At 50.9% G+C, this 25,330-nt stretch overlaps 1 protein-coding gene across 1 annotated transcript in view; it reads left to right on the plus strand.

Moving 5' to 3' along the window:
- Positions 1–25,330, plus strand: part of TDP1 (tyrosyl-DNA phosphodiesterase 1) — a 217,538-nt gene that overhangs the window by 186,845 nt on the left and 5,363 nt on the right. Inside the window, exon 14 of the mRNA XM_075331142.1 lies at positions 15,063–15,165. Within this exon, the coding sequence (XP_075187257.1) occupies positions 15,063–15,165 (103 nt within the window). The remainder of the gene's footprint in view (positions 1–15,062; positions 15,166–25,330) is intronic.

Here is a 25,330-nt window from a genome sequence, read left to right on the forward strand (position 1 = left end):
GACACAGAACTGACACCTGATGCCTCCACACACCTTACAGTATCTGCACTCTGACACTCTAGTGTTGAGCTAGTCTGAAGACCCCAGCAGCCACAGCTGCTGCAGGCAGTCTTTAGTGTCTGGGAGTATGGGTCTCACACTCACACACACTATTATCTCGATCCCACCGCTATGCCACCAATATGTCACAAACCACCGGGGGGTCACTCAAAAATCCCCCGCGCTGGCTACCAGTACGTCACAATCGGGGGGTAACAAGTGGGGGTCACCCCTACTTTATACCTCCCGACCGACAGACAGAGCACGTGACGCGCTCTCTAGCGCCCCTCTTATAGTCAGGCCAATTATGGAATTGCCCGACAATAAGCAAGGAGGCCGCTATACTACTTATGCCGATTATTGAAGGGTCCCCGGTGAGAGTAAGGTATATATTCCCCCGACCTCCGCGGGCGGAATATATAATATCTTCCCGAATCTCACTGGCCTCCCCACAATAATCCTTGGCACAACTCGCTGCCACCAACCGATTTACGGTAACTATTAGCCGAACACACAGACGTGGGATTCAAGATCGAGATAACAGAGCAGCCCAAGATTAATTATATAATTTAATCAGCCTAAAGCACACTAGAACTACAATATATACAATAGGGAATCTACAGAATATACATATGTCAGAGTACAGTTACAGATAAAGCATGGTTTACAACAGGTATGCAATTCAATCAGTTACCTTGTGCGTCTGGCCACAGGGGGGCGCTGTAGACCAGGTTTCCAGGAACTCTCTCACAGGTCTGTCCCAACCAGGCCCCCGAGCAGAAGAACGCTGGAAAATGGCCGAAGTAGGGTTATCAACCTGGGCAGATCCAGGTCCCCTCCTACCTTAGTGACCTCACAGGGAAGCACTGCCACTCCCCCTGCATGGATCAGAATTATCCAGCAAAGGGGATTTTGGCCATAACTTTGCCTGGGAGCGTCGTAGGCGGACGCCAATGCTCTCATTGTGACAGTTATGAATTTAGCTACAGAACGAGGGGACTCATGACCTGTCTGCCAGTTCCCCATTGGCTGATATCACGCCTGGGGCATTTCCCAATGTCCTGTTCCCATAAAAAGGGGGTGCCGGCATCGTCCACATGCGGAGACACCATTTTTATGGTTGCCATATTTATCGGAAATATGGCTTGCGAGATATGAACCATTTTTTACTGGAGTCGTTCTGTCTGGCTATTTCCATAGCCTTGCTAACTAGCTAGCAGCCCCCACTACAGGGTGACGGCAGGGAGTCATCCTGTGTCCATTGTCCCTAAGCCACCTAATTTCCATATCACAGGACATGGCCATGGATTTGTTGCTAAACCAGTTGTGTGAAGGAAAGGGGGGGTGACACCAGGAGAGGGCTTCCTGACATGACTTGAATGTCATGATTTATCGTCATATCTCCGGATTTACCTCACACTAGTGATGTCCTTTGGAAGAGACTGGAAGAAGAGTGGGCCAAAATCCCCCCAGAGCAGTGTGAGAGACTAGTGATGTCCTGTGGAAGAGACTGGAATAAGAGTGGGCCAAAATCCCCCCAGAGCAGTGTGAGAGACCAGTGATGTCCTGTGGAAGAGACTGGAAGAAGAGTGGGCCAAAATCCCCCCAGAGCAGTGTGAGAGACTAGTGCTGTCCTGTGGAAGAAACTGGAAGAAGAGTGGGCCAAAATCCCCCCAGAGCAGTGTGAGAGACTAGTGCTGTCCTGTGGAAGAGACTGGAAGAAGAGTGGGCCAAAATCCCCCCAGAGCAGTGTGAGAGACTAGTGCTGTCCTGTGGAAGAGACTGGAAGAAGAGTGGGCCAAAATCCCCCCAGAGCAGTGTGAGAGACTAGTGCTGTCCTGTGGAAGAGACTGGAAGAAGAGTGGGCCAAAATCCCCCCAGAGCAGTGTGAGAGACTAGTGATGTCCTGTGGAAGAGACTGGAAGAAGAGCGGACCAAAATCCCCCCAGAGCAGTGTGAGGGACTAGTGATGTCCTGTGGAGGAGACTAGAAGAAGAGTGGGCCAAAATCCCCCCAGAGCAGTGTGAGAGACTAGTGATGTCCTGTGGAAAGAGACTGGAAGAAGAGTGGGCCAAAATCCCCCCAGAGCTGTGTGAGAGGCTAGTGATGTCCTGTGGAAGAGACTGGAATAAGAGTGGGCCAAAATCCCCCCAGAGCAGTGTGAGAGACCAGTGATGTCCTGTGGAAGAGACTGGAAGAAGAGTGGGCCAAAATCCCCCCAGAGCAGTGTGAGAGACTAGTGCTGTCCTGTGGAAGAAACTGGAAGAAGAGTGGGCCAAAATCCCCCCAGAGCAGTGTGAGAGACTAGTGCTGTCCTGTGGAAGAGACTGGAAGAAGAGTGGGCCAAAATCCCCCCAGAGCAGTGTGAGAGACTAGTGCTGTCCTGTGGAAGAGACTGGAAGAAGAGTGGGCCAAAATCCCCCCAGAGCAGTGTGAGAGACTAGTGCTGTCCTGTGGAAGAGACTGGAAGAAGAGTGGGCCAAAATCCCCCCAGAGCAGTGTGAGAGACTAGTGATGTCCTGTGGAAGAGACTGGAAGAAGAGTGGGCCAAAATCCCCCCAGAGCAGTGTGAGAGACTAGTGATGTCCTGTGGAAGAGACTGGAAGAAGAGTGGGCCAAAATCCCCCCAGAGCAGTGTGAGAGACTAGTGATGTCCTGTGGAAGAGACTGGAAGAAGAGTGGGCCAAAATCCCCCCAGAGCAGTGTGAGAGGCTAGTGATGTCCTGTGGAAGAGACTGGAAGAAGAGCGGACCAAAATCCCCCCAGAGCAGTGTGAGGGACTAGTGATGTCCTGTGGAGGAGACTAGAAGAAGAGTGGGCCAAAATCCCCCCAGAGCAGTGTGAGAGACTAGTGATGTCCTGTGGAAAGAGACTGGAAGAAGAGTGGGCCAAAATCCCCCCAGAGCTGTGTGAGAGGCTAGTGATGTCCTGTGGAGGAGACTGGAAGAAGAGTGGGCCAAAATCCCCCCAGATCAGTGTGAGAGACTAGTGATGTCCTGTGGAAGAGACTGGAAGAAGAGTGGGCCAAAATCCCCCCAGAGCAGTGTGAGAGGCTAGTGGTGTCCTGTGGAAGAGACTGGAAGAAGAGTGGGCCAAAATCCCCCCAGAGCAGTGTGAGAGACTAGTGGTGTCCTGTGGAAGAGACTGGAAGAAGAGTGGGCCAAAATCCCCCCAGAGCAGTGTGAGGGACTAGTGATGTCCTGTGGAAGAGACTGGAAGAAGAGTGGACCAAAATCCCCCCAGAGCAGTGTGAGAGACTAGTGATGTCCTGTGGAAGAGACTGGAAGAAGAGTGGGCCAAAATCCCCCCAGAGCAGTGTGACAGACTAGTGATGTCCTGTGGAGAGACTGGAAGAAGAGTGGCCCAAAATCCCCCCAGAGCAGTGTGAGAGACTAGTGATGTCCTGTGGAGAGACTGGAAGAAGAGTGGCCCAAAATCCCCCCAGAGCAGTGTGAGAGACTAGTGATGTCCTGTGGAAAGAGACTGGAAGAAGAGTGGACCAAAATCCCCCCAGAGCAGTGTGAGAGACTAGTGATGTCCTGTGGAAGAGACTGGAAGAAGAGTGGGCCAAAATCCCCCCAGAGCAGTGTGACAGACTGGTGATGTCCTGTGGAAGAGACTGGAAGAAGAGTGGGCCAAAATCCCCCCAGAGCAGTGTGAGAGACTAGTGATATCCTGTGGAAAGAGACTGGAAGAAGAGTGGGCCAAAATCCCCCCAGAGCAGTGTGAGAGACTAGTGATGTCCTGAGGAAGAGACTGGAAGAAGATTGGACCAAAATCCCCCCAGAGCAGTGTGAGAGACTAGTGATGTCCTGAGGAAGAGACTGGAAGAAGAGTGGGACAAAATCCCCCCAGAGCAGTGTGAGAGACCAGTGATATCCTGTGGAAAGAGACTGGAAGAAGAGTGGGCCAAAATCCCCCCAGAGCAGTGTGAGAGACTAGTGATGTCCTGAGGAAGAGACTGGAAGAAGATTGGACCAAAATCCCCCCAGAGCAGTGTGAGAGACTAGTGATATCCTGTGGAAAGAGACTGGAAGAAGAGTGGGCCAAAATCCCCCCAGAGCAGTGTGAGAGACTAGTGATGTCCTGAGGAAGAGACTGGAAGAAGATTGGACCAAAATCCCCCCAGAGCAGTGTGAGAGACTAGTGATGTCCTGTGGAAGAGACTGGAAGAAGAGTGGGCCAAAATCCCCCCAGAGCAGTGTGAGAGACTAGTGATGTCCTGTGGAAGAGACTGGAAGAAGAGTGGGCCAAAATCCCCCCAGAGCAGTGTGAGAGGCTAGTGATGTCCTGTGGAAGAGACTGGAAGAAGAGTGGGCCAAAATCCCCCCAGAGCAGTGTGAGAGGCTAGTGATGTCCTGTGGAAGAGACTGGAAGAAGAGTGGGCCAAAATCCCCCCAGAGCAGTGTGAGAGACTAGTGGTGTCCTGTGGAAGAGACTGGAAGAAGAGTGGGCCAAAATCCCCCCAGAGCAGTGTGAGAGGCTAGTGATGTCCTGTGGAAGAGACTGGAAGAAGAGTGGGCCAAAATCCCCCCAGAGCAGTGTGAGGGACTAGTGATGTCCTGTGGAAGAGACTGGAAGAAGAGTGGACCAAAATCCCCCCAGAGCAGTGTGAGAGGCTAGTGATGTCCTGTGGAAGAGACTGGAAGAAGAGTGGACCAAAATCCCCCCAGAGCAGTGTGAGAGACTAGTGATGTCCTGTGGAAGAGACTGGAAGAAGAGTGGGCCAAAATCCCCCCAGAGCAGTGTGAGAGACTAGTGCTGTCCTGTGGAAGAGACTGGGAGAAGAGTGGACCAAAATCCCCCCAGAGCAGTGTGAGAGACTAGTGATGTCCTGTGGAGAGACTGGAAGAAGAGTGGGCTAAAATCCCCCGAGAGCAGTGTGAGGGACTAGTGCTGTCCTGTGGAAGAGACTGGAAGAAGAGAGGGCCAAAATCCCCCCAGAGCAGTGTGAGAGACCAGTGATGTCCTGTGGAAGAGACTAGAAGAAGAGTGGGCCAAAATCCCCCCAGAGCAGTGTGACAGACTAGTGATGTCCTGTGGAGAGACTGGAAGAAGAGTGGCCCAAAATCCCCCCAGAGCAGTGTGAGAGACTAGTGATGTCCTGTTGAAAGAGACTGGAAGAAGAGTGGGCCAAAATCCCCCCAGAGCAGTGTGAGAGACTAGTGATGTCCTGTGGAAGAGACTGGAAGAAGATTGGACCAAAATCCCCCCAGAGCAGTGTGAGAGGCTAGTGATGTCCTGTGGAAAGAGACTGGAAGAAGAGTGGACCAAAATCCCCACAGAGCAGTGTGAGACTAGTGATGTCCTGTGGAAGAGACTGGAAGAAGAGTGGACCAAAATCCCCCCAGAGCAGTGTGAGAGGCTAGTGATGTCCTGTGGAAGAGACTGGAAGAAGAGTGGGACAAAATCCCCCCAGAGCAGTGTGAGAGGCTAGTGATGTCCTGTGGAGAGACTGGAGGAAGAGTGGACCAAAATCCCCCCAGAGCAGTGTGAGAGACCAGTGATGTCCTGAGGAAGAGACTGGAAGAAGATTGGACCAAAATCCCCCCAGAGCAGTGTGAGAGACTAGTGATGTCCTGAGGAAGAGACTGGAAGAAGAGTGGGCCAAAATCCCCCCAGAGCAGTGTGAGAGACTAGTGATGTCCTGTGGAAGAGACTGGAAGAAGAGTGGGCCAAAATCCCCCCAGAGCAGTGTGAGAGGCTAGTGATGTCCTGTGGCCACAGATGTGCTGCAGTCATTCCCAGCGACGGCCGGTGCACGTCCTACTGATTGTGACTGTTGTTACCTGCAGAACATTTACTGATCATCTCTCTACAGTCATTATATACATTATATACAGGAATATAGTCACTGCTCCTCTCTAATTATCATCACCATGATTTGGACAAAATAAAGGTTTTATGCTGTAAAACATTGGATCTTTGGTAAAACCCTGTTCTAGTGGCATGGTGCCCCCTTACCCTGCTCTAGTGGCATGGTGCACCCCTTACCCTGCTCTAGTGGCACGGTGCACCCCTTACCCTGCTCTAGTGGCATGGTGCCCCCCTTACCCTGTTCTAGTGGTATGGTGCGCCCCTTACCCTGCTCTAGTGGCATGGTGCCCCCCTTACCCTGTTCTAGTGGTATGGTGCGCCCCTTACCCTGCTCTAGTGGCACGGTGCACCTCTTACCCTGTTCTAGTGGCACGGTGCACCCTTTACCCTGCTCTAGTGGCATGGTGCGCCCCTTACCCTGCTCTAGTGGCATGGTGCACCCCTACCCTGTTCTAGTGGCACGGTGCACCCTTTACCCTGCTCTAGTGGCACGGTGCGCCCCTTACCCTGCTCTAGTGGCACGGTGCGCCCCTTACCCTGCTCTAGTGGCATGGTGCGCCCCTTACCCTGCTCTAGTGGCACGGTGCGCCCCTTACCCTGCTCTAGTGGCACGGTGCGCCCCTTACCCTGCTCTAGTGGCACGGTGCGCCCCTTACCCTGCTCTAGTGGCACGGTGCGCCCCTTACCCTGCTCTAGTGGCACGGTGCGCCCCTTACCCTGCTCTAGTGGCATGGTGCGCCCCTTACCCTGTTCTAGTGGCACGGTGCACCCCTTACCCTGCTCTAGTGGCACGGTGCGCCCCTTACCCTGCTCTAGTGGCACGGTGCGCCCCTTACCCTGCTTTAGTGGCATTGTGCCCCCCTTACCCTGCTCTAGTGGCATGGTGCACCCCTTACCCTGCTCTAGTGGCACGGTGCACCCCTTACCCTGCTCTAGTGGCATGGTGCACCCCTTACCCTGTTCTAGTGGCATGGTGCCCCCCTTACCCTGTTCTAGTGGTATGGTGCGCCCCTTACCCTGCTCTAGTGGCATGGTGCCCCCCTTACCCTGTTCTAGTGGCACGGTGCGCCCTTTACCCTGCTCTAGTGGCACGGTGCGCCCCTTACCCTGCTCTAGTGGCACGGTGCGCCCCTTACCCTGCTCTAGTGGCACGGTGCGCCCCTTACCCTGCTCTAGTGGCACGGAGCGCCCCTTACCCTGCTCTAGTGGCACGGTGCGCCCCTTACCCTGCTCTAGTGGCATGGTGCGCCCCTTACCCTGCTCTAGTGGCATGGTGCGCCCCTTACCCTGCTCTAGTGGCACGGTGCGCCCCTTACCCTGCTATAGTGGCATGGTGCGCCCCTTACCCTGCTCTAGTGGCATGGTGCGCCCCTTACCCTGCTCTAGTGGCATGGTGCGCCCCTTACCCTGCTCTAGTGGCATGGTGCGCCCCTTACCCTGCTCTAGTGGCACGGTGCGCCCCTTACCCTGCTCTAGTGGCATGGTGCGCCCCTTACCCTGCTCTAGTGGCACGGTGCGCCCCTTACCCTGCTCTAGTGGCACGGTGCGCCCCTTACCCTTCTCTAGTGGCATGGTGCGCCCCTTACCCTGCTCTAGTGGCATGGTGCGCCCCTTACCCTGCTCTAGTGGCATGGTGCGCCCCTTACCCTGCTCTAGTGGCACGGTGCGCCCCTTACCCTGCTCTAGTGGCACGGTGCGCCCCTTACCCTGCTCTAGTGGCACGGTGCGCCCCTTACCCTGCTCTAGTGGCATGGTGCGCCCCTTACCCTGCTCTAGTGGCATGGTGCGCCCCTTACCCTGCTCTAGTGGCATGGTGCGCCCCTTACCCTGCTCTAGTGGCATGGTGCGCCCCTTACCCTGCTCTAGTGGCAAGGTGCGCCCCTTACCCTGCTCTAGTGGCACGGTGCGCCCCTTACCCTGCTCTAGTGGCACGGTGCACCCCTTACCCTGCTCTAGTGGCACCGTGCACCCCTTAAAAAAATCCTGCACATGTTCATCAGTGGAGATTACACTATTCCTGGAGAAAGCCTCAGCCATTGCTGTAATGTTCCTGTCCTGTGTATTCTGCGATCTCGGGGGACGCTCCGCGCTCAGTGACACGAGGTGGAGCAGCTTTCCTAGTGCAGACACATACGGGGGTCTCTAGCGTTTCCACGCCGGTGACTGACTGACCAGATCCGCTCTCCATAGCACTTTCCTGAGCAGTCTCATGGTTTAGGTGCAGACTTTTTTTTTTTTATTTTTTATTTTTTGCCGCTCCTTTAAGCAGCAGCACGGGGTCCCGAATACACGGAGGCGTCCGTCGCTCTCGGCTGGAGTGCAGCTCCGCGATCCTCGTATGTGAAGAGCTGCGCTCTTATCCCAAGTTTCCATAGCGATGACGGCGAGATTTCCGGCAATCTCTTGTAAAAGCTTCTCTCTATGGTTTGCCTTTTTTTAATTGTGAAGAGTTAGGCGGCTTTCACACTACGTCTTTTTAACATGCGTCCTGAACGTTTTTTGCTGCAAAAGCGGATCCTGCTTTACAGCAAAAATGCATGCAAACGCATGTGTTATTTTGCAGGATCCTGTCACTGGATGTTTATGGGCGGGCATTGGAGTCATGTGATCGGGAGTGAGGGGAACTAAACGTGCCAGACTGGGAGCCGGCATCTGACAGCTGCAGACGCTCGTAACCAAGGTAAACATCAGGTAACTTGCTTGGATACCCGATATTTACTTTGGTTACAAGCGTCTGCAGCTGCTAAGAGCCGGGCTCCCTGCACACGTAACCAACGTAAACATCGGGTAACTAAGAGAAGTGGTTACCCGATATTTACCTTGGTTACGAGTGTCCGCAGCTCTCAGGTGGGAGAGAGAGGGACTGATCACGGAGGTTGGTTTCTGGGCATGCTCAGTAGAGCAAGCAGGATCCTGCCTATCAGCATGCCAGCGTTCACATGCGTTTGCGTGCTGTTTAGTCAGGATCCAGCAATCTGCAGAAGTTGGACGCAGCTCAAAAATGCTACAAGTAGCGTTTTTGAAAGATGTTAAAAAACTGCAAGTTGCTGGATCCTCACTATAACGCATGCAAACGCAGGTGAACGCGAGTCCATTGCAAATGCATTGAAATGAAAACGCATTTGCACTGGATCCGTTTCTGCGTTAAAAAAAAACGTTCAGGACGCATGTTAAAAAGACGTAGTGTGAAAGCCGCCTAACAAAAAAAATCCAAAACATCAGCATGCAAAGATGTAGCATAAACTACCGGGAGGGGAGGCTGGGGGCTGCCAGGAGGGGGCTGCCAGGAGGGGGCTGCCAGGGGGGGGGCTGCCAGGGGGGGGGCTGCCAGGAGGGGGCTGCCAGGAGTCTGTGAGCAAGGATAGATTATAATATGTGGTTTGCATGTTGATAATCAGCGGGTCTGTGCCGTAAATCTGCAGAGGCTTGTCTTCTAGGAAATCCACAATTACATCTGTACATTAGTAGAATACATTACTTGTATTATACTCCAGAGCTGCACTCAGTATTCTGCTGGTGCAGTCACTGTGTACATACATTACATTACTGATCCTGAGTTACCTCCTGTATTATACTCCAGAGCTGCGCTCACTATTCTGCTGGTGCAGTCACTGTGTACATACATTGCATTACTGATCCTGAGTTACCTCCTGTATTATTCTCCAGAGCTGCACTCACTATTCTGCTGGTGCAGTCACTGTGTACATACATTACATTACTGATCCTGAGTTACCTTCTGTATTATACTCCAGAGCTGCACTCATTATTCTGCTGGTCGCTGTGTACATACATTACATTACTGATCCTGAGTTACCTTCTGTATTATACTCCACAGCTGCACTCACTATTCTGCTGGTGCAGTCACTGTGTACATGCATTACTGATCCTGAGTTACCTTCTGTATTATATTCCAGAGCTGCACTCACTATTCTGCTGGTGCAGTCACTGTGTACATACATTACATTACTGATCCTGAGTTACCTTCTGTATTATACTCCAGAGCTGCACTCATTATTCTGCTGGTCGCTGTGTACATACATTACATTACTGATCCTGAGTTACCTTCTGTATTATACTCCAGAGCTGCACTCACTATTCTGCTGGTGCAGTCACTGTGTACATACATTACTTATCCTGAGTTACCTCCTGTATTATACTCCACAGCTGCACTCACTATTCTGCTGGTGCAGTCACTGTGTACATACATTACATTACTGATCCTGAGTTACCTCCTGTATTATACTCCACAGCTGCACTCACTATTCTGCTGGTGCAGTCACTGTGTACATACCTTACATTACTGATCCTGAGTTACCTTCTGTATTATACTCCAGAGCTGCACTCACTATTCTGCTGGTGCAGTCACTGTGTACATACATTACTGATCCTGAGTTACCTCCTGTATTATACTCCACAGCTGCACTCACTATTCTGCTGGTGCAGTCACTGTGTACATACATTACATTACTGATCCTGAGTTACCTCCTGTATTATACTCCAGAGCTGCACTCACTATTCTGCTGGTGCAGTCACTGTGTACGTACATTACATTACTGATCCTGAGTTACCTCCTGTATTATACTCCAGAGCTGCACTCACTATTCTGCTGGTGCAGTCACTGTGTACATACATTACTTATCCTGAGTTACCTCCTGTATTATACTCCACAGCTGCACTCACTATTCTGCTGGTGCAGTCACTGTGTACATACATTACATTACTGATCCTGAGTTACCTCCTGTATTATACTACACAGCTGCACTCACTATTCTGCTGGTGCAGTCACTGTGTACATACATTACATTACTGATCCTGAGTTACCTTCTGTATTATACTCCAGAGCTGCACTCACTATTCTGCTGGTGCAGTCACTGTGTACATACATTACTGATCCTGAGTTACCTCCTGTATTATACTCCACAGCTGCACTCACTATTCTGCTGGTGCAGTCACTGTGTACATACATTACATTACATTACTGATCCTGAGTTACCTTCTGTATTATACTCCAGAGCTGCACTCACTATTTTGCTGGTGCAGTCACTGTGTACATTACATTACTGATCCTGAGTTACCTCCTGTATTATACTCCAGAGCTGCACTCACTATTCTGCTGGTGCAGTCACTGTGTACATACATTACATTACTGATCCTGAGTTACCTCCTGTATTATACTCCAGAGCTGCACTCACTATTCTGCTGGTGCAGTCACTGTGTACATACATTACATTACTGATCCTGAGTTACCTCCTGTATTATTCTCCAGAGCTGCACTCACTATTCTGCTGGTGCAGTCACTGTGTACATACATTACTGATCCTGAGTTACCTCTTGTATTATCCTCCAGAGCTGCACTCACTATTCTGCTGGTGCAGTCACTGTGTACATACATTACATTACTGATCCTGAGTTACCTCCTGTATTATTCTCCAGAGCTGCACTCACTATTCTGCTGGTGCAGTCACTGTGTACATACATTACTGATCCTGAGTTACCTCTTGTATTATCCTCCAGAGCTGCACTCACTATTCTGCTGGTGCAGTCACTGTGTACATACATTACATTACTGATCCTGAGTTACCTCCTGTATTATTCTCCAGAGCTGCACTCACTATTCTGCTGGTGCAGTCACTGTGTACATACATTACTGATCCTGAGTTACCTCCTGTATTATACTCCAGTGCTTACGGTACATTGATCAGTGACTCCATTAGTAGCATTGTGAGTGCAGCTCTGCAGTATCCTTGCATGGGGTGATGTTTCCAGTCCCGGTGTTTGTTGGCTCTGTGCGGAGGTCCCTGTGCAGTACTGTAATGACTGTAGAGCTTCTGTCCCTTTAAATGCTGCTTTTCCCGTCTGGAGGGATACAATGCTTTGTGGGTCTCGTAGAAACAAGCAGCTGATTATACGGAGGCTGCGATCTCCGGGGTGGGGGGTGTAATGGAGCTGGCGGCGGCTTCTGTGGGGCTTTGTTGTATCGGCCCTCCGTGCTGATGACATCACGCGGTGCTGGGTATGACATCATGGCTTTGTAGTGATGGAGTATTCTGCATTGTATTGTTGCCCCGGTCCTGCAGCGCCTCCTCCTGCGTGAGCCGCATGGTCACCTGAGCTCTGATACATGCACCTGAGCGGTTACAGAAATGCAGGAGCCGGGGGCAGTAAGGATTGTATCAATGGTGACGAGGCGCGTTATTAGGGGGGAAGCTGAATTATCACCGCGTTTCCTGGAGATCCCCTTTAAGCCATTTTTGTTTGTGGAAGAGCTGAACTGTATTGTGTTGCTATGGTAACAGCCGTGTTGTGATTTCTAACATTCCGCGTCTCGAGGTCCTTGAGGCGCGAGGAATCATGTATCACGGTAAGGAGGCGCGAGTGCAACTTTTCCAATAATTTACCCACAGCACTAGGAATGTGATGACGAGCGCAGCCCCCTCCCCGGTCATGAAGGGATGCGATTTGGCCGGGGGGCGGGGGGGACTTATACCTGGCTGTGGGGGCTTATTACTGGCCGACGGTGGGGGGCTTATTCCTGACCGAGAGTGGGGGGGCTTATTCCTGGCCGAGGGTGGGGGGCAGCTTATACCTGGCTGTGAGGGCTTATTCCTGGCCGGCACGTTTTGCGGTTGTGCTGATGGCAGGTTTGTTACAATAGTTGCCTGTGGGGGCTTATTCATGGTCGAAGGTGGGGGGCTTATACCTGCCTGTGGGGGCTTATTCGTGGCTGATGGGGAGCTTATTCCCATCTGTGGGGGCTTATTCCTGGCCGAGGGTGGGGGTTTATACCTGGCTGTGGGGGCTTATTCGTGGCTGTGGGGGCTTATTCGTGGCCGAGGGTGGGGGGCTTATTCCTAGCTGTGGGGGCTTATTCCTGGCCGAGGGTGGGGGCTTATACCTGGCTGTGAGGGTTTATACCTGGCTGTGAGGGCTTATACCTGGCTGTGGGGGCTTATTCGTGGCTGTGGGGGCTTATTCATGGCCGAGGGTGGGGGGCTTATTCGTGGCCGAGGGTGGGGGGCTTATACCTGGCTGTGGGGGCTTATTCGTGGCTGATGGTGGGGGGCTTATTCGTGGCTGTGAGGGCTTGTTCCTGGCTGTGGGGGCTTATTCGTGGCCAAGGGTGGGGGGCTTATACCTGGCTCTGGGGGCTTATTCGTGGCCGAGGGTGGGGGGCTTATACCTGGCTGTGGAGGCTTATTCGTGGCTGAGGGTGGGGGGGCTTATACCTGGCTTTGGAGGCTTATTCGTGGCTGAGGGTGGGGGGGCTTATTCGTGGCAGATGGTGGGGGGCTTATACCTGGCCGAGGGTGGGGGGCTTATACCTGGCTGTGGAGGCTTATTCGTGGCTTATACCTGGCTGTGGGGGCTTATTCGTGGCCGAGGGTGGGGGGCTTATACCTGCCTGTGGGGGCTTATTCGTGGCTGATGGTGGGGGGCTTATTCGTGGCTGTGAGGGCTTGTTCCTGGCTGTGGGGGCTTATTCGTGGCCGAGGGTGGGGGGCTTATACCTGGCTGTGGGGGCTTATTCGTGGCCGAGGGTGGGGGGCTTATACCTGGCTGTGGAGGCTTATTCGTGGCTGAGGGTGGGGGGGCTTATACCTGGCTGTGGAGGCTTATTCGTGGCTGAGGGTGGGGGGGCTTATTCGTGGCAGATGGTGGGGGGCTTATACCTGGCCGAGGGTGGGGGGCTTATACCTGGCTGTGGGGGCTTATTCGTGGCTGTGAGGGCTTATTCGTGGCTGATGGTGGGGGGCTTATACCTGGCTGTGGGGGCTTATTCGTGGCCGAGGGTGGGGGGCTTATACCTGGCTGTGGAGGCTTATTCGTGGCTGAGGGTGGGGGGCTTATACCTGACTGTGGGGGCTTATTCGTGACTGATGGTGGGAGGCTTATTCGTGGCTGTGAGGGCTTATTCGTGGCCGAGGGTGGGGGGCTTATACCTGGCTGTGGGGGCTTATTCGTGGCCGAGGGTGGGGGGCTTATACCTGGCTGTGGAGGCTTATTCGTGGCTGAGGGTGGGGGGGCTTATTCGTGGCAGATGGTGGGGGGCTTATACCTGGCCGAGGGTGGGGGGCTTATACCTGGCTGTGGAGGCTTATTCGTGGCTGAGGGTGGGGGGGCTTATTCCTGGCCAATGGTGGGGGGCTTATTCCTGGCTGTGGGGGCTTATTCGTGGCTGAGGGTGGGGGGGCTTATTCGTGGCAGATGGTGGGGGGCTTATACCTGGCTGTGGGGGCTTATTCCTGGCTGTGGGGGCTTATTCCTGGCCGGCACGTTGTGCGGCTGTGCTGGCGGCAGGTTTGGTACAATGGTTGCCTCCGGTCTGGGTAACTCTGTCTGAGCAGCTTTGATGGTTTGCTACAATGTGTCAGTGTGGAGTGGCAGAATTCTCTGCACCGGATGCCGCTGTAACAACCCCTCAGCTGTGAGAAGTATTAGGTTTTCTATGGTTGGTTAGCAGGCTCTTCCATCCTTTTTCGTGGTGGTGATTTTGGCTCTTCCGCGCTTCACCTCGGCTCCGGAGGAGACGTCTGCTGTGATGGGGCGGAGGTGTAATCGTGTTGTACGGCTCGGACTCTGCGCTGACCTCGGGTCTCGGCGTCGTACGCACGAGTCTATTAATGGACTACCGCTGGAAGATGCAGATTATCGGGGGACGCAGACTCCGCACCCCGAGGCTATATTCATCCTGAGCTGCCGCGGTGGGGCCGCTGCCGGGGAGCGAGACTCTTACACTGATTCGTCTGGATCGAGGGCTGACGCGTTTCATGCCGTTACATCGCGGCTGACAGGTTGTCATGTTGTGCATTGACCGCGTGTAATGCGAGTGACCTTTCAGGACAAGAACAATGCAGCGGATGTGGATACACGCGGGTCAGTGACATCACCGGATCACAGGGGCTGCGTACACCCAGGACCTGCAGCAGCTATGCTTTACCCTGCTGCACTGATCCCCAGTTATATCCAGCCCATTACTCTAGTCACATCTAAAGCTGCTGATGAAAGTCATCAGGCTCTATGGGCAGAATGTGCTCTCGCAGGACACAAGCAGCCTTATGAGTGCAGCTCTGGAGATAGTAACTTCACGCACAACAGAGTCTTCTATGGTTTTAAATGTTCTTCTGATTTTTATCTTTCATCGAGCTCCGAGCAGAGGGGGCCGTGATATTCACTGCGACATTAATAGAATTTTTTTTTTTTTCCAGTGCTAACCTCTCTAAAGCCGCGTGGGGGTCTCTGGAGAAGAACGGGAGCCAGCTGTTTATCCGCTCTTATGAACTGGGGGTCTTATTCCTGCCATCTGCTTTTGTGAGTTTATATCTGGCAGCTATTGTCTGTTATTATCTAACCCATGTGGATCAGAGCGCTGCTCTGGAGGCAAAAAATCCACTAACCGAGCAACTCATATAATGCAACTTCAGTTTCACCGCTGATCTCTGGTGATGGATAGGAGGTGTTCTCAGTGATGTCACCGCTGATCTCTGGTGATGGATAGGAGGTGTTCTCAGTGATGTCACCGCTGATCTCTGGTGATGGATAGGCGGTGTTCTCAGTGATGTCACCGCTGATCTCTGGTGATGGATAGGAGGTGTTCTCAGTGATGTCACTGCTGATCTCTGGTGATGGATAGGCGGTGTTCTCAGTGATGTCACCGCTGATCTCTGGTGATGGATAGGAGGTGTTCTCAGTGATGTCACCGCTGATCTCTGGTGATGGATAGGAGGTGTTCTCAGTGATGTCACTGCTGATCTCTGGTGATGGATAGGAGGTGTTCTCAGTGATGTCACTGCTGATCTCTGGTGATGGATAGGAGGTGTTCTCAGTGATGTCACCGCTGATCTCTGGTGATGGATAGGAGGTGTTCTCAGTGATGTCACTGCTGATCTCTGGTGATGGATAGGAGGTGTTCTCAGTGATGTCACCGCTGATCTCTGGTGATGGATAGGAGGTGTTCTCAGTGATGTCACTGCTGATCTCTGGTGATGGATAGGAGGTGTTCTCAGTGATGTCACCGCTGATCTCTGGTGATGGATAGGAGGTGTTCTCAGTGATGTCACTGCTGATCTCTGGTGATGGATAGGAGGTGTTCTCAGTGATGTCACCGCTGATCTCTGGTGATGGATAGGAGGTGTTCTCAGTGATGTCACCGCTGATCTCTGGTGATGGATAGGAGGTGTTCTCAGTGATGTCACCGCTGATCTCTGGTGATGGATAGGAGGTGTTCTCAGTGATGTCACTGCTGATCTCTGGTGATGGATAGGAGGTGTTCTCAGTGATGTCACCGCTGATCTCTGGTGATGGATAGGAGGTGTTCTCAGTGATGTCACCGCTGATCTCTGGTGATGGATAGGAGGTGTTCTCAGTGATGTCACCGCTGATCTCTGGTGATGGATAGGCGGTGTTCTCAGTGATGTCACTGCTGATCTCTGGTGATGGATAGGCGGTGTTCTCAGTGATGTCACTGCTGATCTCTGGTGATGGATAGGCGGTGTTCTCAGTGATGTCACTGCTGATCTCTGGTGATGGATAGGCGGTGTTCTCAGTGATGTCACTGCTGATCTCTGGTGATGGATAGGCGGTGTTCTCAGTGATGTCACCGCTGATCTCTGGTGATGGATAGGAGGTGTTCTCAGTGATGTCACCGCTGATCTCTGGTGATGGATAGGCGGTGTTCTCAGTGATGTCACCGCTGATCTCTGGTGATGGATAGGCGGTGTTCTCAGTGATGTCACCGCTGATCTCTGGTGATGGATAGGAGGTGTTCTCAGTGATGTCACCGCTGATCTCTGTTGATGGATAGGAGGTGTTCTCAGTGATGTCACCTCTGATCTCTGGTGATGGATAGGTGGTGTTCTCAGTGATGTCACTGCTGATCTCTGGTGATGGATAGTAGGTGTTCTCAGTGATGTCACTGCTGATCTCTGGTGATGGATAGGAGGTGTTCTCAGTGATGTCGCTGCTGATCTCTGGTGATGGATAGGAGGTGTTCTCAGTGATGTCGCTGCTGATCTCTGGTGATGGATAGGAGGTGTTCTCAGTGATGTCGCCGCTGATCTCTGGTGATGGATAGGAGGTGTTCTCAGTGATGTCACTGCTGATCTCTGGTGATGGATAGGCGGTGTTCTCAGTGATGTCACCGCTGATCTCTGGTGATGGATAGGAGGTGTTCTCAGTGATGTCACTGCTGATCTCTGGTGATGGATAGGCGGTGTTCTCAGTGATGTCACTGCTGATCTCTGGTGATGGATAGGCGGTGTTCTCAGTGATGTCACTGCTGATCTCTGGTGATGGATAGGCGGTGTTCTCAGTGATGTCACCGCTGATCTCTGGTGATGGATAGGAGGTGTTCTCAGTGATGTCACCGCTGATCTCTGGTGATGGATAGGCGGTGTTCTCAGTGATGTCACCGCTGATCTCTGGTGATGGATAGGCGGTGTTCTCAGTGATGTCACCGCTGATCTCTGGTGATGGATAGGAGGTGTTCTCAGTGATGTCACCGCTGATCTCTGTTGATGGATAGGAGGTGTTCTCAGTGATGTCACCGCTGATCTCTGGTGATGGATAGGAGGTGTTCTCAGTGATGTCACCGCTGATCTCTGGTGATGGATAGGAGGTGTTCTCAGTGATGTCACCGCTGATCTCTGGTGATGGATAGGAGGTGTTCTCAGTGATGTCACCGCTGATCTCTGTTGATGGATAGGAGGTGTTCTCAGTGATGTCACCGCTGATCTCTGGTGATGGATAGGAGGTGTTCTCAGTGATGTCACCGCTGATCTCTGGTGATGGATAGGAGGTGTTCTCAGTGATGTCACCGCTGATCTCTGGTGATGGATAAGTGGTGTTCTCAGTGATGTCACCTCTGATCTCTGGTGATGGATAGGCGGTGTTCTCAGTGATGTCACTGCTGATCTCTGGTGATGGATAGGCGGTGTTCTCAGTGATGTCACTGCTGATCTCTGGTGATGGATAGGCGGTGTTCTCAGTGATGTCACCGCTGATCTCTGGTGATGGATAGGAGGTGTTCTCAGTGATGTCACCGCTGATCTCTGGTGATGGATAGGAGGTGTTCTCAGTGATGTCACCGCTGATCTCTGGTGATGGATAGGAGGTGTTCTCAGTGATGTCACCGCTGATCTCTGTTGATGGATAGGAGGTGTTCTCAGTGATGTCACCGCTGATCTCTGGTGATGGATAGGAGGTGTTCTCAGTGATGTCACCGCTGATCTCTGGTGATGGATAGGAGGTGTTCTCAGTGATGTCACCGCTGATCTCTGGTGATGGATAGGAGGTGTTCTCAGTGATGTCACCGCTGATCTCTGTTGATGGATAGGAGGTGTTCTCAGTGATGTCACCGCTGATCTCTGGTGATGGATAGGCGGTGTTCTCAGTGATGTCACTGCTGATCTCTGGTGATGGATAGGAGGTGTTCTCAGTGATGTCACCGCTGATCTCTGGTGATGGATAGGAGGTGTTCTCAGTGATGTCACTGCTGATCTCTGGTGATGGATAGGAGGTGTTCTCAGTGATGTCACCGCTGATCTCTGGTGATGGATAGGAGGTGTTCTCAGTGATGTCACTGCTGATCTCTGGTGATGGATAGGCGGAGTTCTCAGTGATGTCACTGCTGATCTCTGGTGATGGATAGGCGGTGTTCTCAGTGATGTCACCGCTGATCTCTGGTGATGGATAGGAGGTGTTCTCAGTGATGTCACCGCTGATCTCTGGTGATGGATAGGCGGTGTTCTCAGTGATGTCACCGCTGATCTCTGGTGATGGATAGGTGGTGTTCTCAGTGATGTCACTGGTGATGGATAGGAGGTGTTCTCAGTGATGTCACCGCTGATCTCTGGTGATGGATAGGAGGTGTTCTCAGTGATGTCACCACTGATCTCTGGTGATGGATAGGCGGCGTTCTCAGTGATGTCACCGCTGATCTCTGGTGATGGATAGGAGGCGTTCTCAGTGATGTCACCGCTGATCTCTGGTGATGGATAGGAGGCGTTCTCAGTGATGTCACCGCTGATCTCTGGTGGTGGATAGGAGGTGTTCTCAGTGATGTCACCGCTGATCTCTGGTGATGGATAGGAGGCGTTCTCAGTGATGTCACCTCTGATCTCTAGTGATGGATAGGAGGCGTTCTCAGTGATGTCACCGCTGATCTCTGGTGATGGATAGGAGGTGTTCTCACTGATGTCACCGCTGATCTCTGGTGATGGATAGGAGGTGTTCTCAGTGATGTCACCGCTGATCTCTGGTGATGGATAGGAGGTGTTCTCAGTGATGTCACCGCTGATCTCTGGTGATGGATAGGAGGTGTTCTCAGTTATGTCACCGCTGATCTCTGGTGATGGATAGGAGGTGTTCTCAGTGATGTCACCGCTGATCTCTGGTGATGGATAGGCGGTGTTCTCAGTGATGTCACCGCTGATCTCTGGTGATGGATAGGAGGCGTTCTCAGTGATGTCACCGCTGATCTCTGGTGATGGATAGGAGGCGTTCTCAGTGATGTCACCGCTGATCTCTGGTGATGGATAGGTGGTGTTCTCAGTGATGTCACCGCTGATCTCTGGTGATGGATAGGCGGTGTTCTCAGTGATGTCACTGCTGATCTCTGGTGATGGATAGGAGGTGTTCTCAGTGATGTCACCGCTGATCTCTGGTGATGGATAGGCGGTGTTCTCAGTGATGTCACTGCTGATCTCTGGTGATGGATAGGAGGCGTTCTCAGTGATGTCACCGCTGATCTCTGGTGATGGATAGGAGGTGTTCTCAGTGATGTCACTGCTGATCTCTGGTGATGGATAGGAGGTGTTCTCAGTGATGTCTCCGCTGATCTCTGGTGATGGATAGGAGGTGTTCTCAGTGATGTCACCGCTGATCTCTGGTGATGTATAGGCGGTGTTCTCAGTGATGTCACCGCTGATCTCTGGTGATGGATAGGTGGTGTTCTCAGTGATGTCACCGCTGATCTCTGGTGATGGATAGGCGGTGTTCTCAGTGATGTCACTGCTGATCTCTGGTGATGGATAGGAGGTGTTCTCAGTGATGTCACCGCTGATCTCTGGTGATGGATAGGAGGTGTTCTCAGTGATGTCACCGCTGATCTCTGGTGATGGATAGGAGGTGTTCTCAGTGATGTCACCGCTGATCTCTGGTGATGGATAGGAGGTGTTCTCAGTGATGTCACTGCTGATCTCTGGTGATGGATAGGCGGTGTTCTCAGTGATGTCACCGCTGATCTCTGGTGATGGATAGGAGGTGTTCTCAGTGATGTCACCGCTGATCTCTGGTGATGGATAGGAGGTGTTCTCAGTGATGTCACTGCTGATCTCTGGTGATGGATAGGAGGTGTTCTCAGTGATGTCACCGCTGATCTCTGGTGATGGATAGGAGGTATTCTCAGTGATGTCACCGCTGATCTCTGGTGATGGATAGGAGGTGTTCTCAGTGATGTCACTGCTGATCTCTGGTGATGGATAGGCGGTGTTCTCAGTGATGTCACCGCTGATCTCTGGTGATGGTGGTTCTGGATAAGGCCTCTTTTCTTTCGGCGTCCTGTCCTCACTTTTTGTATTTGATGTAACTTATGGTGGATTTTATTTTCCGTTTTTCCTCTTCTGGTCTCGGTTGCTCCCTGATTTCCAGGCATTCGCGCTCGCCTTCCTTCTTTTGTGCAGCTTTGCAGTGTTGGGCCTGTATAATGATGTATACACGGTGCGTGGTATCTGCAGGGTCACGATGGGTTACAGCCGGCCGGTATCATTACTTGCCTTTGACTGTGTAATAGCTCCTGTCCTGGATAATGGCCTCCTGCGAGCCATCACTTACAGCATCTGTGGCGGCATTATTCGCTCGGCGTCTGTGGCGGCATTATTCGCTCGGCGTCTGTGGCGGCATTATTCGCTCGGTGTCTGTGTACAGATGAACTTCAGACTCATACGAAGAAAATTACACTGTGATATTTTAATACCCTGTAATTCTGCATTAACTGCTATTTCTACCTCTGATGTATGAGACGGAGCGGAAATGCAGAAATCCTGCCTGGTTAATGGGCGCTGAATGGTCTCCTGTGAATGGATATGAGAACAGCTACAAGGCTTTATATACCGTATACACATGCTCCTCGAAATGACAGGTCCCTCCAGCAGGGGGTGCAAGCGATGAAAACGTCCCAGCTTCCTCAGGGTGTGAATGATGGATAATTAACAAGTGCCCAAGAGCAAGAAAGATCATTGTGTGTGTATAATACTGCCCCCTATGTACAAGAATATAACTACTATAATACTGCCCCTATGTACAGGAATATAACTACTATAATACTGCCCCCTATGTACAGGAATATAACTACTACAATACTGCCCCCTATGTACAAGAATATAACTACTACAATACTGCCCCCTATGTACAAGAATATAACTACTACAATACTGCCCCTATGTACAAGAATATAACTACTATAATACTGCTCCCTATGTACAGGAATATAACTACTACAATACTGCCCCCTATGTACAAGAATATAACTACTACAATACTGCCCCCTATGTACAAGAATATAACTACTACAATACTGCCCCTATGTACAAGAATATAACTACTATAATACTGCCCCTATGTACAAGAATATAACTACTATAATACTGCTCCCTATGTACAGGAATATAACTACTACAATACTGCCCCCTATGTACAAGAATATAACTACTACAATACTGCCCCCTATGTACAAGAATATAACTACTACAATACTGCCCCTATGTACAAGAATATAACTACTATAATACTGCCCCTATGTACAAGAATATAACTACTATAATACTGCCCCTATGTACAAGAATATAACTACTATAATCCTGCCCCCTATGTACAAGAATATAACTACTATAATACTGCCCCTATGTACAAGAATATAACTAATATAATACTGCCCCTATGTACAAGAATATAACTACTATAATACTGTCTCTATGTACAAGAATATAACTACTATAATACTGCCTCTATGTACAAGAATATATCTACTATAATACTGCTCCTATGTACAAGAATATAACTACTATAATACTGCCCCTAGGTACAAGAATATAACTACTATAATACTGCCCCCTATGTACAAGAATATAACTATTATAATACTGCCTCTATGTACAAGAATATATCTACTATAATACTGCCCCTATGTACAAGAATATAACTACTATAATACTGGCCCTATGTACAAGAATATAACTACTATAATACTGCCCCTATGTACAAGAATATAACTACTATAATACTGCCCCTATGTACAAGAATATAACTACTATAATACTGCCTCTATGTACAAGAATATAACTACTATAATACTGCCCCTATGTACAAGAATATAACTACTATAATACTGCCCCATATGTACAAGAATATAACTACTATAATACTGCTCCTATGTACAAGAATATAACTACTATAATGCTGCCCCTATATACAAGAATATAACTACTATAATACTGCCCCCTATGTACAAGAATATAACTACTATAATCCTGCCCCCTATGTACAAGAATATAACTACTATAATACTGCCCCTATGTACAAGAATATAACTACTATAATACTGCCCCCTATATACAAGAATATAACTACTATAATACTGCCCCCTATGTACAAGAATATAACTACTATAATACTGCCCCCTATATACAAGAATAAAACTACTATAATACTGCCCTCTATGTACAAGAATATAACTACTATAATACTGCCCCTATGTACAAGAATATAACTACTATAATACTGCTCCTATGTACAATAATATAACTACTATAATACTGCCCCTATGTACAGGAATATAACTACTATAATACTGCCCCTATGTGTGTGGTAGACATATAACTGCACATCATATAGTTATGAGGTTTTCGGCTGTTGGTCCCTCGCGTGCTCCGGTCCTCTCCTTGCAGACATATATACCGCTCACGTTTCCTTATTATCGCACATCGGTGACGCGGGCGTCTGATATCCTCGCTTTCTTTTCTGCGTTTGTGTTGTGCGCGGAGATAAGGTTGTCTCTGGCAGAGATCAGTGAACACCCGAAGCTGCGCTGACAAATCAATTCCCACGTGTCAGCTCTTTCAAGGTTCCTCGCAGCAATCTGCCTCCGTCCCTCTGTGCCGCCATCTCCGTGCAGCGTCCTGCCCTGCGTCACTGCACATCCATCAGATATCTCATACAGCACCACACGGACTCCCGGCTGTGTGAGCAGGACTGGGCCTGTGTGAACGCCGCCATATACTGTGAGAATGTTTCCTTTCACTGACAGCAATCCTCGATCTTCAGAATAATGACGTGCGCGGTTTATAGACCTTCATGATCTGTGAGGGGCTCATCTAGTCCTGATCGCTGGAATGTAATCGTTGTGAGACACTTCGCAGCTCTGCATTTTCTGTGATCTCTGCTGCTTTTAATGTAAAACAAATCCTGATGAGCCTGAACTCCCGGCTATCAGGACAGGAGAGGGATGACTTCACTTAGGGTATCGTCACACTTTAGCGACGCTCCAGCGATCCCACCAGCGATCAGACCTGGTCAGGATCGCTGGTGCGTCGCTACATGGTCGCTGGTGAGCTGTCAATCAGGCAGATCTCCCCAGTGACCAGCCCCCAGCCAGCAGCGACGCGTGGAAGCGATGCTGCGCTTGGTAACTAAGGTAAATATCGGGTAACCAAGCGCTTGGTTACCCGATATTTACCTTGGTTACCAGCGCACACCGCTTAGCGCTGGCTCCCTGCATTCCTAGCCACAGTACACATTGGGTTAATAAGCAAACCGCTTTGCTTATTTACCCGATGTGTACACTGGCTACGTGTGCAGGGAGCCGGCACTGGTAGCCTGAGAGCGGCGGACGCTAGTAACCAAGGTAAATATCGGGTAACCAAGCAAAGGGCTTCGCTTGGTTACCCAATATTTACCTTAGTTACAGCTTACCGCAGGCTGTCAGAAGCCGGCTCTTGCTCCCTGCACATTCAGGATTGTTGCTCTCTCGCTGTCACACACAGCGATGTGTGCTTCACAGCGGGAGAGCGCCTTTGAAGAAAACGAACCAGGGCTGTGTGTAACGATCAGCGATTTCACAGCAGGGGCCAGATCCAGTGTCACACACAGCGAGATCGCTAATGAGGTCACAAAAACCGTGACTCAGCAGCGATCTCGCTATGTGAGAAATACCCCTTACTGTAAGGAGCCCTCAGTAAATGGAAGCAGACAGTGAATACCTGATGGCTTAAACCTACTGACATCAAGCAGAGATCTTAACAATTCGCATCAGGCCTTTTAAGCGTCTTCTCTTCCTCAGAAGTGAGCAGAGCATTGGACGGACCCTGCTCGCCTCAACTCTCCAAGTACCAGAGGGTGTTAGAGGTCTCTATTTGTTAACGTTTGGGGGGTTCTGTAAACAGAGACCCGCGCTGGTAAATTTCTAATCTGCAGGGTATGCAAAAGTAAGACAAAAATGTATTCTAGAAGGTGCGAGATCAATCACAACACCTAATGTGTGTTCCTCTGATTCAGACACAAATGCAGGGTACCGCGATGGGGTCCAGATTCACCCCAACAGAGTGGTTTATTACAAATGTTTAATTGGCGACTTATTTATGATTTTTGTTTTGGCTTACGTTCCCTATATAAATGTTAAAGCAGTTTACATTACATTTTGGGGGTGACGGAGCCCTAAAATTAAACAGTTGCTGCCATCAGATAACCAGGTTGAGTCCAGACGTTTCCTCTCAGCTTGTAATTCTCCAGCTTTCTGCATAGATCTAGTGCGATCAGTGCGAATCTAAAACCAATCCATCAGTTAGAAAGAGACACTTGATCTATTGTTGTCATTTATTTTGTTCATTATTTTAGTCTTTTATTTGCACACTGAGTGTACTCTTTGATTCCTTGTGACTTGTTCAGATTCTGGACCCGGCTGGATCGTCCGGTGTCGGCTCAAGATTGTGATTTTGTTTTGAAAGTTGCTGCATTTCCAAAACCTGATTGTGCCCCTCATGTCACCCTCTCCGGGCGGCGATACTCGGAGCATTGCGGTCACCGGGCGGCGATACTCGGGGCATTGCGGTCACTGGGCGGTGATACTCGGGGCATTGCGGTCACCGGGCGGCGATACTCGGGGCATTGCAGTCACCGGGCAGCGATACTCGGGGCATTGCAGTCACCGGGCAGCGATACTCGGGGCATTGCAGTCACCGGGCAGCGATACTCGGGGCATTGCGGTCACCGGGCAGCGATACTCGGGGCATTGCGGTCACCGGGCAGCGATACTCGGGGCATTGCAGTCACCGGGCAGCGATACTCGGGGCATTGCAGTCACCGGGCAGCGATACTCGGGGCATTGCGGTCACCAGGCGGCGATACTCGGGGCATTGCGGTCACCGGGCAGTGATACTCGGGGCATTGCGGTCACCGGGCAGCGATACTCGGGGCATTGCAGTCA

Source organism: Anomaloglossus baeobatrachus, chromosome 12 (genome assembly GCF_048569485.1).
Source record: "Anomaloglossus baeobatrachus isolate aAnoBae1 chromosome 12, aAnoBae1.hap1, whole genome shotgun sequence".
In the NCBI taxonomy this organism is placed as follows: Eukaryota; Metazoa; Chordata; class Amphibia; order Anura; family Aromobatidae; genus Anomaloglossus; species Anomaloglossus baeobatrachus.